Source organism: Diorhabda carinulata, chromosome 1 (assembly GCF_026250575.1).
Source record: "Diorhabda carinulata isolate Delta chromosome 1, icDioCari1.1, whole genome shotgun sequence".
Taxonomy (NCBI): domain Eukaryota; kingdom Metazoa; phylum Arthropoda; class Insecta; order Coleoptera; family Chrysomelidae; genus Diorhabda; species Diorhabda carinulata.
The window spans coordinates 12,162,830-12,178,317 of NC_079460.1; the positions used below are offsets into that span (position 1 = coordinate 12,162,830).

Here is a 15,488-nt window from a genome sequence, read left to right on the forward strand (position 1 = left end):
CGAGACCTGGTTTTAGTCATATAATTCTTACCTGTACCCAAAGCACTTGTATTTAACACATCACTCAATAAGTGGTGTGACTAATTAAAAAAAAACACATTTTTTGCCAAAAATAGTTTTTATTAATCAATGTAATCTCCTTCAAGAGCAATACAATAATTCCAGCGCTTCTCTAACTTCTCGATTCTCAAATAATTTGTCGTTTGCTTCAAAGTAGGCTTCAGTTTTAGCAATTGAGTCTTCATTTGAGATGAATTTTTTACCGGCGAGGATTTTCTGAGATCAGCAAATAGCCAGTATTCCAGTAGACACTGGGGGCCAGATCTGGACTACCTATACAGTGAATGAGGAAGCAGATCCAAATGTAATTTGTTCAATTTAATCATCGTTGCCATCGACTTGTGATTCGGTTCATTGTTTTGATGAAAGTGTTCTTTTTTTTCGATATATGAGCCCATTTTTCCTTGATGTGTGCATTCAAATCATCCAACAACTCTATGTAGTATTGAAAAAAGTTTTCTCATGATCAAATGTTCATGCATAATTGTAAACACACTGCCTTTTGATATTTTCTGGAGTAACTACCTCAATTGGAGACCAAAACTTTCACCGTCATCGGTCTCTGTTTGGCCACGTTTACATTCAGCAAACCAATAAAAAATGGTTCATTTCAATGGAACAGAGTCCCGATAACACTTAAAGCTATTGCTGAGCTTGTACAGTATATTTTTCAACAAGAAGCAATGATAACACTCGAAATTGCAATAGTAGCTTTATTTAAATGGTTGTCACTTTATTCTGATTAATCAAAATGTAATGAAATTTTACATATACATATTTTACGGTTGGTACTTCATAAACGTCATATTGATTTGACAATGGCAGCGCCATCTGTGTGTCAATCACATGTCTTATAGAGTGATGTTATACATATAGAATATGAAATCTAAGAGAAATAGCGGATCTTAATGGATTTCTTTGGATTAAAACGTAAGATTCACAAGGAACAAATGCAAGCAGCCTTAACTGGATATAAATTATATCCTTGTCATTTTACTAAAATATTGATAAGCTGTACATTTTCAATGTAAAATCTAGAAGGGCGGTTTATAAATCAGCCAAATAGTTAAGTTGAAATGTTTGGTAATATTCATACTGAAACACACTGTTTACACTACCACTACACTAACACTCACAATTACACTTTCTATCGAAACGCGCGACAGACAGTGTAATTGTGAGTGTTGGTGTAGTGGAGTGTATATATAAATATTTCGAGATAGTATTTTAAAAATTCTTTAAGTAGTGAATTATGTAGTCATTGGAATGAATCAACATTCCTAACCAAATCTTAAGACATCAATAATGTGGGTTATTAAATTGTTTTCTTGGACATTATCAATATGTTTTAAGATTTTAATTATGTATATCTCAAGATAAAATATTTTGATAATAAAGGCATGTATTCTGGATCTCACATGAAAAATATTTTATTTAATGTTTTAGCTACAAAGATACTTTATTGTGATTCTGATTTTATACTACAAATTCTTTACAATTAGCATGCATTTATATGGAACATGTGAAATATTTCGACTGGTTTTGATTGGAGTTCATATACATACATAAGTATAATTTTTCATGTCACCTCCTACGGTATTCTATATGAACATAGTTTTTTGTTGGAGAGATAATACTGGTTGATAAATTACATTTCTTTAATATCTAATAATGTGTAGAAATTATTTTAAGTTTTCTTAGACTTTCCTTTGCAGCTCTTGCAATAATTCCACACATATCAGAATCGTCCTAAACAGCTTGCTTGTGAATGGATATTTTCCAAGTAGCTCTTTTGGAACGTTGAGGTCCACAATTTTATCCCTCTTTTTGGAGGTCTACCTAAGGGACTTGTGTCTGCGGTTTATTATCCATGGCGATTTTGCTAGTCTTTCTCATACCATTCTTTCCTCCTTCCATTTACATCCCAATTTAACACAGGTTTTATTCATTTTAATTTTTGATATTTTGGTTGATGTCTCAAATTGCGCTTGATATATGTTACAACGATTTTCATTTTGACTTCAGGTGATGGTGAACAGTTGAATAATCTTATAGCTTTGCTGTCCAAAGCAAGTTTACATCTCACTAGTCCCTTATAAATGACGAAAGTTGTGGTTTTTGACATGGTTTTTTATATTGTCTAGTATAAGATTAAAGAATTGGTTGCAATGTGTATTTGTCGGATTCCCATTGGTGTTTTTATTATCTCTTCTATCAGATTTTGCTTGACTGATATTTGAGTAGATAAATTGTGTTTTAGTTCTCATATGATTTCTATTACAGTTTTCACTGTATGTTTGTTTTAAAAGATATTTACTATGTCGCATAGTCTCTCCCTATCAAATACTTTAGTGAGGTCTATGTATAAGACTAGTATGTATGTATGTAGATATTGGGGTGTCATATACACTGCGACCCAAAGGATCTATTGTGTCCCCCTTCCTTGCTGCGATACTGGGGATCCCAGTGTTAACAGATGATCTACGTTTTCCGAGAGCTGGTATTTACTTCGCTTTTTTGAGGTGTGAAAATTTTAGTAGTTTTCTAGTAGTACAAATGAAAACGAAGCTAACTATGTGCTATTTTAATATAAAATCAATTATTATTCTAGTGTCAGGGTCTGTCCAGTGTTTACCAGGGTAGAAAGGATCCTATCATATGACTACGACACGATTAACTAGATCAGTTTCCGAACAACAATGAACTTGATCTGGCTTAGTTTCTGAACATTCAGATCATGATCGGGTTAGCCTGATCATAGTTTCCGAAAAGTCTATCTCTATCTACTTTCTCAATACCTTGTCATCACAGTTATAAAAAAATTATTATTTTTGTTATAAAAAAAAACATAAATTAAGGCTTAACTGGCAATTTCCTATGTTTATACTGATTGCACCTTTATTGTCAATATTTAAAATACATTTTTAATCTTGAAAAATCAAACTTTCTATCAATACCCAAAAAAAAACAACAGTCTTTAACACATTCAGCGGCTGCTAAGAATTCAGCTTGAGTAGAACTCAGTACTACTATGGAACACTCGCTTATTTGATCACCAGCATAAAAAACAAAACCCTAGTGGTTTTGTCCCCAGCAAACCACTATCACTGTATGCCTCTATTTCTGTTTTTTTATCATCTTTTTCGTAAACTATAACATTATTCTTTCCAGCTCCTAGATATCTTGAAATTCTTTTCCCGTTATTTATGTCTGACATTGTTGGATTTTCCAAATTACTGTTACACAGCCTAACTGCATATGCTATGTCTGGTAATGATTTATTGGATAAATATGAAAGACTCTCAACTGCCTCACGATAGTGGGATTTTATTTCTTGTTTTGACTCTGCGGATTCTTCTGCATAATCTGTAATAGGTATAGTATTTGCATTTGTCACTCAAATCTTTTCAGTATACTTTCAATGAAGTAGGTATCAATCCATTGTTAGTAGAATTCCTTGTGAAATGTTCGTTCTATTCCATAGGTGCTAATTTTAGCCCATATAAAGATTTCTTCAATTTACAATTGTTAACTTGCCTCACATAACCTGTATGCAAATGTCTTCATTTATTGTAACAGATAGGAAAGCTGCTTTATTATAAAATTTCTTTATTTCATATTGCTTTTGCCCAGACCTCTTCCTAATCTACACCTTTCTGTTGTTAAACACCTCTTACGACCAATCTTGCTTTGACCTCTATTTTGAATACCCATTTGTTTTTGTTGCTCAAGTTATTCGTTATTAGATTGTATTTAAGTCTCATACTATAATAAGATCACTAATATAATACATCTTATTTTTTTATAAACTATCAGGTTTAACAGCGGAGTGGGTTAATTTCTGGAACACTTAATTATCTCATTTTGTGGTCGCCAAGGCGGCATTGGGATCGAGAGGTTTATGTGCGCATGCACATGTACATGCGCAATGTAGTTTAACGGTAACAAATTGTGTTAACCTAATAAAAATGTGTATTATTAATATTTTCATAAGTAATGAATTATTATGAATAAAAGTAGTTAGTATGTAACGTGATATGTAAAAGTAGTTTATGATGTAAGTATTATGAATCCTTAAATTATTGTTCCTGATGTCAGCGTTTCATAGTTGTATTTTTTAGTGGATGTGACTTATGTCTTGGAATTTGAGTTGAATAAGAACAAATAATAATAGTTGTGAAAATGGTTATAGATAGAGGAGATATTCAAGAGCTGGAATTGACCGATGAAGATTTTATAGAATTACTAGAATTAGAACTGTTTCCAAGGACATTTTTTTGACTGGAATGAGGAGAAATTTATAGCTCTATTTCGATTAACCAAACTAACAGCCCAATTTGTTATAGAACACGCAAAGGTATAAAAAACATGAGAGAGTAAGTGTACTAAGATCATTTTACTTTTATAGAAAATTTTAATCTCTTTTATCTTTGCAGGATTTATGCAATCACTAATTAGGTAAAGGTATTATTAGGAGCACGAATGATTTGTTTATTTTTCATATATTATCTTGCAGAGTTTTTGTTCAGTTTTTATTCTTATCAATAAAAGCATTTAATATACCGCGCACAAAGTTATTTTTTACCACAAGGTAGTGACCTACCATCACAAAATGAAAAATTCAATCTTTTATATATTTATAGCACTTTTACTTCACCTCACCAAGAAGAATATAATACCATCAGAATCTTTTGATATAAACTATGAGATATTTAATTTATAATTGGAATTTTAATTTTATGTTCATCTCTAGGTTTTATTTCTTGTTGATTCTTTCAAGACATATTGCTCTCGAACCCACTTGTTTTGATTTAGCCCAGTTTTTCAATCTGGTTTTCAAAGTTTAATCTGGAAATGATACATTAGTTGAAATATTCATTTTTTTCAGTAGAATCTTTCTAATAAATTTCAGATTAATTTTTTGAAATTTGCTCTCAATAAAATCGAATTTTGTCAATACAACAATTATTGGACCAAGTAATTATAATGTAGTAAATGCTCATATTATAAGTGAATTACTTTCCGAAATTGATGGGTCTTTAAAAAAAAAATTCAATGAATAATTCAACATTTCTATGTCTACCTGATTCGCATTTGGAGTCCGTTTTGCTTAAATGCTCCTTTTTTGCAGCTACGAATGTTAATTCTTCCTGCATGCATCTTAACATCTTACATCAACTCATTAGTTTACTACTATTTGTATGTATGAAACAACTTAACATTCCTGTCTAAAAATTCAATATTCAACGCTGTATAACAACTCGCCGATTTTAAGTTGTGTGCTTCATGTCAAAATTTTCATCAATTATCAAAAAATTTAATATTCAACTACAAATCAATTATAATAAATATGAAAAACCCCAAATAATTTAGTTATAGCACAGATGACACTGTATAACACACTCGCTGATTTTAGGTTGTATTATGTCAAAATATATATATATATATATATATATATATATATATATATATATATATATATATATATATATATATATATATAATCTTAGGTCAAAATTTTCATCTCTACCCTACCCACGTCCGTCTGTAGTAAACAGCGCCATGACTATTTCGAGTTCTTAAAACCCGGAAAATAAGAAACCCAAGCCGCTATATAGAAAGACCGTGGTTTAAACAAAACATTGACACGCCATCGAAATATAGGTGATCTGTGATTGTATTTAATCGATGAATGATATTAAATCGACAAGTAAAATATTTTTGATAGATTTGAAAAGCGTTTTGCGTATACAAATTATGAACGAACATTCCTTCGTGCGTTGAACGCTTCTGCTTTCATCAGTCTGCAAGTGGTAGAAGACAGATCTTGCTGAACACTCTTCGAGTAATATCCGTGAAAATTTTTATATCTGGTACTCACTAAATCCATATTGACCAGGAAATACACACATCCATTTCATGGGTGGTAATTTTTTTTCTTTTACTAATCAATAGCAAGATAATTGTTTGGAATACGTCATTTTCTATGTTCTTGCAGTTCAGAAACATATTCGTCACTCTGATAAAAAAATGTCCACGAAAATGTATTTTTGAAAACGTGTTAGAAGGTATGGTCGATAATGGTCGTCCAATTAAAAAATGACCATGCGTCAAGAGGTGCAAATTATCCGGTTTTGACAATAACGGCGTCATCGGGGGTGAATTAAATACTGCCTCACTTTGTGTAAGTATAGTGTTCAAATCTTCGTATACGTAGCCTTGATCCGCGTCCCTGATGATTTAATGCTAAAAATTGACCGGTATAATTCACCCCAATGTTCTCAATTGGGTAATGACAAGATTGCAAATGTAATTGCGACAGGTTTGCCCTAAGGGATTTGATTCTTTTTGGGTATTTTCAATTAAAATATTAGACGCGCATTCTAATTCATATGTTTCTAAAGAAGAACTATTTTTTGCGCCTGATTTACAGTTACCAATAATAAGAAATATGTACGCTATTGTACGAGTAGATCTCGATAGCTTAGGAAATCACTTGATCAATGAAAACTGTATAGACTGATTTATCGCCTTTAACAAAGTCTGGTACAGTCCATCATAAATTTAGATATTAGTGAAGACATATGTACACCACGTGAAATAAAATCGACTGGGGTCTGAGCAGTTGGCACGTGTCTCCAAGTACATTCGCTAGTATGTACCGATCTCGGCAACATGATTACGTACAAATGGTTGCAATCGACTTGGGTGCATCTTCAAGCAGCCCAGGATAATTATTTAAATTGTCCAATTGTTCTGTTCTTAATGCTTCTATCACCTTTCAAGACATTCCTTATGGTGTCGAAAACGTATGAGTATGGATAGTAATTCATTTTGAATAATCGGCTCAACCATCTGAACACTATTTAAAGAAAGTCCTGAGGTAGTAGGATAACTAGCTCTCTCGAAGGTCCCTGTGATGCGGTAAGAAATGGGCATACTAAGATGATGATTCACATTCAGATATGTGACCTAATGATTCATATTCCAACATAAATTGACGATACCGACTATAGAAATCGGGATTGTGCAAAAGTCTACGATCCAAGACCAAAAGACATTTTCTTGTATTTTCATAAGATTGTCCCAAAACATTAACATAGTTTTTCATAGGAATTCTAACAGAAACGTCAATTATCTAATCCACTAACATTATTGATGAAGTGCTCATCATACCTCTTCTCTTCATTAGAATAACATGTCGACTGTAACTAATAACATTTTAAAAAATTAGCTCTAATTACTTGATATATAACATTTTAATTAGTTATTTTTGTATGCAATGTTTTATTTAAAAATAAATATTTTCTTCAATTTTGTGATATCATATCTTTAAAATATATCATTTTGAGAAATATAAACAAAAATATAAATATGAAAGTTGATGAGTTCTGATGTAGCAGTATGAAATGATTTAAACTCATAAAATTCGAACTTGCCAGTATTCTATGAAGTATGTCATATTAACAGTCAGGTTAAGTCAACGTCAATTTGGTTAGAACAAATAACATTGTCGTGTTTCATCTTAAAATAGGTGATCTGTCGTTCTGTTACAAAGTCGTTATGGATTCATATTTCGAATATGGAGGGTAGATGTAACGAGATCCATCTCAGTGTCTCAAAAAGTATTTGAAAGGAAACAAATTAAGGTGGCCCTATAGTAGCAAGTGGAAGAATTTTACAAAGAGCGCCACAAACTATTGGAGTAGGATAATAGTCATAATAATTTCAAAGAAACTATTAATATACAAATTCATTCGAAAATTGTGAATAAAATATATCGGCTAAATTCATATCATTTCCATTTGCTACACTTCATATTATAATTTGCTGTTTACAGCTAGACACTTTTGCAAATAATACCCCTTATAAGACGGTTCTTCTTACCTATACCCTCAATAATTTCGAAGAAGAATGATAAGTACGCCAATTTTTGACAGATGACTTCACTATCCAATGAATTTCATATATTACCGTGACAGTTCATACTGATTTGAATTGTAACAAAACATCGAACGAATTTACATTAAAAATTGGCATCAAATTTCATCTTGAAGCAGATTAGTCTTATAGCATACATAAAAAAATTCTATGTTAAAAGGAGCGTTTTGCAACCTGTGTCAACTAATGAAATACCAGATTACAAAATTGATCTAATTTGCCTTGAGAATGTATAAATACTGTAGCAATTGTATAAACATTATAGGAAATAAGTAATATTTATGCGGCGCAAAAAAAGTGTGAGTGGATTGGTGATTGCTGTCATTTTCATGTCAATTCGCCCACTTACACTCGAACACCCAGTACTTATGTAGATTTTGTGTTTGTACGCATTAGGTTAATTGGGTTTATATTTGATCATTTAATCGAACTAAAAAACAGTCTAAGGTATTTTCTCTAGAAAAAGAAGCCGCGGCTATCGGAAGCCAAAGGGTTCAGAAAACTTTATAAACTCTATTTTATCACAAAAATGACTCGTAAGTCTCTATTAATTATATAAAAAACAGGTTAATAATTTCATTTTGATTCAAAGGTGGCAATCAACGTGAATTGGCGAGAGCGAAAAACCAAAAGAAACAGCAGGAGATGGGTAAAAATAAGAGAAGTGACGGTCTTACTCTTGAGCAGCGTAAATTCAGGTAAAACAACTTGTAAGGAAGACGAGATTTAATCATCGCGGTTGGTATGTTCTGTAATTTGATATTTTGGCAGTTTATTAGTGATATTTCCGGATACTTCATACAAATATAAGTATAAAACTTCAAACGTCATTATGAATTTAAAGAACTTCATTCATTTAAAAATTTTCATATGAACTATCAATTAATACTATCTCAGTTCAATTAATATCAAACACCTACATTTGAAAAAGGGGAAACTTGTTTCATCTAGAAATTATACACCTGAAAACCCATTTTATTTTTTATTAATCAACTAGCTGGAAGTATTGTATAATAATCAATTAATTAAATAAGGTTGATAAGAAGTTCTTAAATTTTTATTTGTCATTATTGGAGTGAAATATCCATTTGTTTGCATAGAAGTTTTTAATAGTATAGATAAATAATGAATGTACTTATAGTGAGGAGTACTATAGAGATATGTGTATGTCTAATTTTTAACTTTTTAATTCTTAGACCTTTTTATGTGTTTTTCTTGATCATTTGCCTGGATTCTAGGGCTTTTTTATATGAAAATTAGTTGTAAAAATTGACATTTTGACCAACTTTATCAAAATATAACTTGACACAGATAATGATTTTTTCCTTTCTCTCAAAAATAAATAGTAGCTATCAATCAAATTATTTGTGATTGCATTAAAACTTATAAAATAGAACTATAAATTTTACTCAAATTATTATGGTCTTTTTTTATCACTAATCTCGTGCCTATTTTTGTGAATTATTTCTAAAAATTTGTGTATTTGGTTCGGTTGCCATTCGGTTTTTGAATTTGATAATTAAATGTATGTATTTTTGATATTTTGGGGTACATTAATGCAGTTTTATTTTTTTATTGTATTGATGACCTTTTAATCTATTTTCCAAATGCTGATTTCTATTTTTATTTTTATATTCATGATGTATATCATATATCAATTAATATAATTACACATATTGTCAAAATGTATATGTTATTTTAAACGGATTTTAATAGAAAATAGACCCAAAACCAAAACAAACGACATTAAAAAAATCAAATAGGTATTTTTTTGGGGTGTTAAAACTTGAGCATTGATATGTTGATAAAACATATGTTAAACACCAAAGTGTAATTATGTATTCATCATCCAGGAATGAAGTTTTGGACAGAGTATAATATAAAACTCTGTATAAAAGTGAAACAAAATTGAAAATTATGTAGAACATATGGTGTAAGAAACCTGTTAGTTCTGGAAGATATATCAATCATCATTTATATAACCCAAGTAACATTTTTAAAATTTCAAATAAAATTGTCCATGAAAAGAACTGAAAAATACTCTACTCAGCTTTTTTATGTAAACTCATCATTCATATCTTCTAAAACGATTTCTATATAGCACATATGACAGCCACTTTGACATAATTCCAATATCGCCTTCAATGTCAATTTCAACATTTCCATCACACTTATTTATACACCATCATATATAAAATCAGTTACTCCTGAAGTTTCCAGAATCTTTATATTATAATCTATTTGGAAAGAGTGTAGAGTGTTAAATGCTCATTATAAATGCAAAACTCAGAAACTTTTAGTATGGTACTTCATGTACAAAATTTGGAATATTAAAAATGCCAATGATAAATAAGTAACTGGACAGATATATATTTTCCCCATAATTAACTGTACTAAAATGTAAGTGGTTACCTAGATAATCCGAATGGCCATCCTTTTTTTTCCAAAATTGAAGGATATCTTTATTTCTCTCTTTATTTTAATACTTTCACACCAACTTCTGAATCTCCCCAAAAGTAAAGACTTACCATCATAGCCGTTGCAATGGGTTTTTCGTAATTAATAAAATATTATTATTGCTTTTTTATTTATACAGTTATTTTCATTTAATTATTTACAAATACGAGTATATACATGTAAGTATGAAAAATAAAAATACAAAATATGCTAAACTACACATTACTATAATATATACACTATATACATTACTATATTATATACAGTAGTCTACAAATATTTCCTGTAACATATATAAAGTATGTACATATCATATCAATATATGTATTTTATTCCCAAGAACTAGTAGGTGAATTGTTTAAATTAATCATGAGAGGTTCTACAGTTTGATCAATAATGTTGTCTAATTGTTAGATCATCTACACTCATCTAAAATATTTTTTTCAATTCTGCTTAATGTCACCGCTGGAGGAACTGGAAAAATCGTGTATTCGGCTATATATGCGACATTGTATATAGAGGCCACTGTTTCATAAAGCAGAAGACAGCTTCTAGATCAAATCTTTTGAAATCAAGAGGATTGGGGAGCGGAATGTCTGTCTGTGGTCTATGTATCTGGCGATATTGAGGATATTGATTGGACTGAAGAACTCTAAACTTCCATTACTGAGCTAGAAACACCCATGGCACCCATAAGCGAAGAAGAAGAAAGTGATTCTGATGATGATGATGGCAAAAGGTCTTGGGATTTTGTATGCTACAGCTTTGCCTTTTACTATTTTCCCCAGAAAAGCATAGTTTTTTAGAAAACGCAAGCAAAGTTGGAGGAAATTTAATTATCTACAACTCGTCTGGGTTAAGTTTTTCGCTGAGTTGCATAGTTTTCTCGCAAAATAGGGAGATAAGTGCAAAAACAGCGAATTTTGGTGTATATATGTCAATATCTCCACCCCCCTATTTTCGAAACTCGAATTCGGTTTCAAACGGCCAAAATACATCGGAATTGACTGGTCTCGTTGCATTGGGGAAAATTTCTATGGAAAATGTCTTATTTGACTGGATTATTTTTGAAATGTAACAACTGAGGAACATCATTTTTGTGGTTAAACAAATTTTTATTTTAATATTCATGTTGTAGGTGATCTATTGATTAATATATTACGCAAGTTGTCGAAACGTCAATATTTTTCTCTTTTTCAAAAACTAATTTTCAATCAAAAGAGACCTAAAATCAAGACGATTTATATATATATATATATATATATATATATATATATATATATATATATATATATATATATATATATATATATAATGTCAGAATTGCAGAGAACAAATTTATGTGTATAGTAATCTGTTGTTTATTATTTATTCGCTTTATCACATAATAGGCTATTTGACAACATTGAAAATATACTGCAAATTGTGGTTATCCCATTAAATAATAGTCTAAAGAAACATAATTCTAATTTTTTTATCAGAATTATGTATAATTTTTGTAAATTACACAAAATAAAATATAATAATTTTTGAAATTTTATCTATAATGAGAACACTCTGTGATTGGTGATAACGCGGGTGACATCACAGGCAGGTAAAGTTAGACTACTGACAGATTATTGTTTCTTTGTTGTTATTAGTTTGTGGTTGTTAGTGTTTTATTTGTTAACTTCTATTTCTGGAGCATTTTTAAGACAATTATTGATCAATATTAGGTAGTGGCATAAATATGGAATCAAATTTTGTGAAAACCGATAACAGCAACTTACCCAAGGTAGATGCACTTATGGTTGCTTTTTATTTTAAGAATAACGCTGATTATTGTGTAGAGGAGTTGAGAAATGTTGAAACAGCAGTGTAAGTACAATGTCTAAATTATTTATTCACAAGCCTTCGAGTTTAATCATTCACTAATTTTGTTAAATCTTATTTTAGGCTATGTTTATAAATGGTCTTTGTTTTTGTTCTTCAGGTCTGTGATGGAATCTTATGGGGACGATGCGATCGGCTATGTCCAACTACACTGGGAGGAAGGCGTTTGCACAGTTGAGTGTAAAATATGTCCAAAACATAAAGTTAAATACAAATCATACAGCGCGACAATAGTTGTTGAAAATGATGGCGAAATCATTAGTCGTATCATGATTGTGCTGCTTCAGTCGGAGGATGCAAGCATGCAGTTGCTTTTTTGATGTGGCTCCATCGTCGCACTGAAGAACCAGCATGTACGTCCATAGAATGCTACTGGAAAACTGTTCAGCGGATGTCTAAGAGGAAAGTAACTCACAGGTCAAGTACATCCGCTCTATATATTGAATTTATCTTGGAAGCAAAGAAAAGAAAAGTAAATAATTGCGAATTGCTAAAATATTAGCATGACTTCAAACATATGGATGTGATGCAGTATTCATTGCACAGTTTTCGAAAAGATCTAGATAAAGTTCTAAATTTGATGAAAGCTACATTCACCGAAGCTGTGACAAGTGCCATAGAAGTAGCTAATATAAGATAAAATAAGAGCAGATCATGGTATGAGATGCGTTATGGCCGTATCACAGCATAGTATGTTTGTAATACACCAGACGGTTCATTGGTAGCTACTATAATACAAAAATAATGCAAAAATATCAGATACTGTTGCAATGGAAAGAGGTAGAAATTTGGAAGTATCTGTTCTCGTGATGGTATTATGAAGGATGCCATCATTGAGATAAAATGTCCTACCAAAGCAAAAGCTAGGGACAATTATTCGAAAAATGGGATTATAACCGAAAAATATAGAGCACATTAATTACAACTGCAAATGTATGCAACTGGTGTGGGTAAATGCTATTTTCGTGTTGCAGGTAGAACAAACAAATGATGTGGACATTATTGTGGTAATATATGATAGTGATTATATATATCATATATATCCTATAATTTACCATAGCATCAATGTATGATAATTATTGAATGAAAAACACTGTTCTGCATTTATTTTTTTATTGCTCTTAATGTTTTTTGCTAATTAAATATGTAGTATTTTTGAGACACTGCAATTATACAATTTTTTCATTAGTTTTGTAATATTACTATCCGAATCGGTTATATTTGATGAAGATGTAGCTACAAAAGATGACGAACGACCAGTTTCGATACAAGAAATATCACTATCTGATTTCTCATCTTCGAGAATTTTTCTCTTCAGTGATTTAACAACTTCTGAATGATATGGTTGAAACTTGAAGGGCGAAGTGGAAGAAGAAGCTGTAGTAACTTTAAACGGCGAGGTGGATATATTTTTATTTTGCTATCTCGTTTGTACAGCTATAATGCTTAATAAATTTTGTTGTATGAATAGACTTGTGTCTATATTTATGATAGGGTCAGTGATTGTTTCTTTGTCTTGAGTTTTTGGAAATTCTGAAAAGACAAAAAAATATTCAAAATAATTTACTCAGTATAAATATGATTAAGATAAACATATAATTATATTATAAGTTATAAATATATAACAAACCTTCAGGCTCGATAACTTTTTGTTTCAACTCATCATGTTTTTGAGATCTTTCAGCATGAGTTTTAGTAGCACTTTGAACTTGCAGACTATCTGCGACAAGTTCAGTCCTTTGCCTTTTAAGAAACACTCTTCTAGAAGATGTAGCATCTGGCATTCGTCTTTTGCGATCCTCCTGACAATGAAATTCATCTGTCAAAAGTATCTTCTTACTGAAGCCCATTTTATGTTTCAGGTAGTTCTTAGTATCATTTTCCATCTGCAATACATATTATTATCAATATTAGAAGTCCACACTATATTATGTTTGTTAAAACAGCACAAGGAAATGTAAAGAAAGTACCCTACACAGAAAAATTAAAATTCTAATTATTCTGCTGCAATGTTGAGAAGAACTTTCAACTTATGCTGAAAGAATAAGCTTGTTTACATGCCTGTGACGTCACGTGTAACGTGACTAGCGCTATTATAAAATTATCGTTTTTAGCACGGCTTTGATAATTTGAAATTTAACTTTCGGTATTTATTGAAAATACATTAAATTAAATTGAAGAATGATTAAAAACAATTTTCAAATATTAGTCAAATAGCCTATTGTACACTTAGTTACAATTTTCATGTAGTTTATTGGATCCATGCAATAAATATCCAAACAAAATACATTTGAATGACCATAAAAATAAAATGAACAAACATGAATAAAATGTAGGAAAACATATTAATATAAAGATGAGCTAGGTCACTTGGACAGAAAGGAATCGAAAACAAACTATACATAAACTATTAAATATACAACTACTTATCCAATAACGTAAATAGTATTAATAAATAATCTATTAACGTAATTTAAAACAGTATGAATAAATATTTGAATAGTTTATCTTTTATTATAGAGATGCTGAAATGATGAGGGAAAAACAACGAAAGAAAGAAGAGGACGCAACTGAGAAACGAAAAGAACGTTATAAATAAAATTTTACTATCAAGCAATGTATTTTGTATAAAATGAATGATATATGATTAAGATAAATTCTTTATTATATAAGTGATAGTATGTATTTGACATGTTAATGTACCTAAAGCTGATTTACAAATTTAAAAAAAATGTAATATTTTAGACTTTGATTTAAAGTGAACAGTAACTTTTGCATAGTTTTATTTTTTAGTCTATCACGTTTGTTTCATAGTGTTGATAAAAGGTTTATACATATAGATCTGGCTTTTTTTCCAATTTATGTTGCCTATTAGGGTGCAATCTCATGAGGAGGATATAGGCTTCAGAAAATAGACTAAGCCTATAATAGAAACAGTCACTCAGTGCTATTCTCTAAAATTCTTCTCTATGCTTACACATTAGTGTCCATCTTTGGCACTCTAAATTTAACTTGAATGTATATTTGCAAATTCACAGATTATGAAAAATATCAATGGTAGGACAGGTATAGCTTATATAGTATATGCAAATACTCGCTTCTATTCTCCAGTAATGTAATTTATCTTTCCCATGTGAATGCACACTTTATATGACGGA

General features: G+C 30.5%; 2 protein-coding genes and 3 long non-coding RNA genes across 5 annotated transcripts; 3 read left to right on the top strand and 2 right to left on the bottom strand.

Annotated features, from left to right (window-relative positions):
• Positions 1-3,791: 3,791 nt before the first annotated feature.
• Positions 3,792-4,623, top strand: LOC130900364 (uncharacterized). The gene is made up of 2 exons (XR_009060158.1): positions 3,792-4,436; positions 4,497-4,623. It is a non-coding gene; the product is annotated as an uncharacterized LOC130900364 (long non-coding RNA).
• Positions 4,455-5,460, bottom strand: LOC130900357 (uncharacterized). The gene is made up of 2 exons (XR_009060157.1): positions 5,144-5,460; positions 4,455-4,908 (listed from the first exon to the last, which is right to left on the bottom strand). It is a non-coding gene; the product is annotated as an uncharacterized LOC130900357 (long non-coding RNA).
• Positions 5,461-8,266: 2,806 nt separating this feature from the next.
• Positions 8,267-15,109, top strand: LOC130891730 (putative SERF-like protein). Its single transcript, XM_057796635.1, has 3 exons — positions 8,267-8,537; positions 8,594-8,699; positions 14,851-15,109. The coding sequence occupies exons 1-3, from the start codon at positions 8,531-8,533 to the stop codon at positions 14,927-14,929; spliced, it is 192 nt and encodes a 63-aa protein (XP_057652618.1). The 5' UTR covers positions 8,267-8,530; the 3' UTR covers positions 14,930-15,109.
• On the top strand, positions 11,775-13,215 carry LOC130891735 (uncharacterized). Its single transcript, XR_009058945.1, has 2 exons — positions 11,775-12,315; positions 12,431-13,215. It is a non-coding gene; the product is annotated as an uncharacterized LOC130891735 (long non-coding RNA).
• On the bottom strand, positions 13,714-14,390 carry LOC130891719 (uncharacterized). The gene is made up of 2 exons (XM_057796622.1): positions 13,961-14,390; positions 13,714-13,863 (listed from the first exon to the last, which is right to left on the bottom strand). Exons 1-2 carry the CDS (start codon positions 14,214-14,216, stop codon positions 13,751-13,753), a joined length of 369 nt encoding a protein of 122 aa, XP_057652605.1. The 5' UTR covers positions 14,217-14,390; the 3' UTR covers positions 13,714-13,750.
• Positions 15,110-15,488: the final 379 nt, after the last annotated feature.

Coding starts and splice junctions, on each gene's coding strand:
- LOC130891730 (XM_057796635.1), top strand. Junction 8,700..14,850: donor CTTGAGCAGCGTAAATTCAG/GTAAAACAACTT, acceptor CTTTTATTATAG/AGATGCTGAAATGATGAGGG.
- LOC130891719 (XM_057796622.1), bottom strand. CDS start 14,216: ATGGAAAATGATACTAAGAACTACCTGAAACATAAAATGGGCTTCAGT. Junction 13,864..13,960: donor AAAAGTTATCGAGCCTGAAG/GTTTGTTATATA, acceptor TTGTCTTTTCAG/AATTTCCAAAAACTCAAGAC.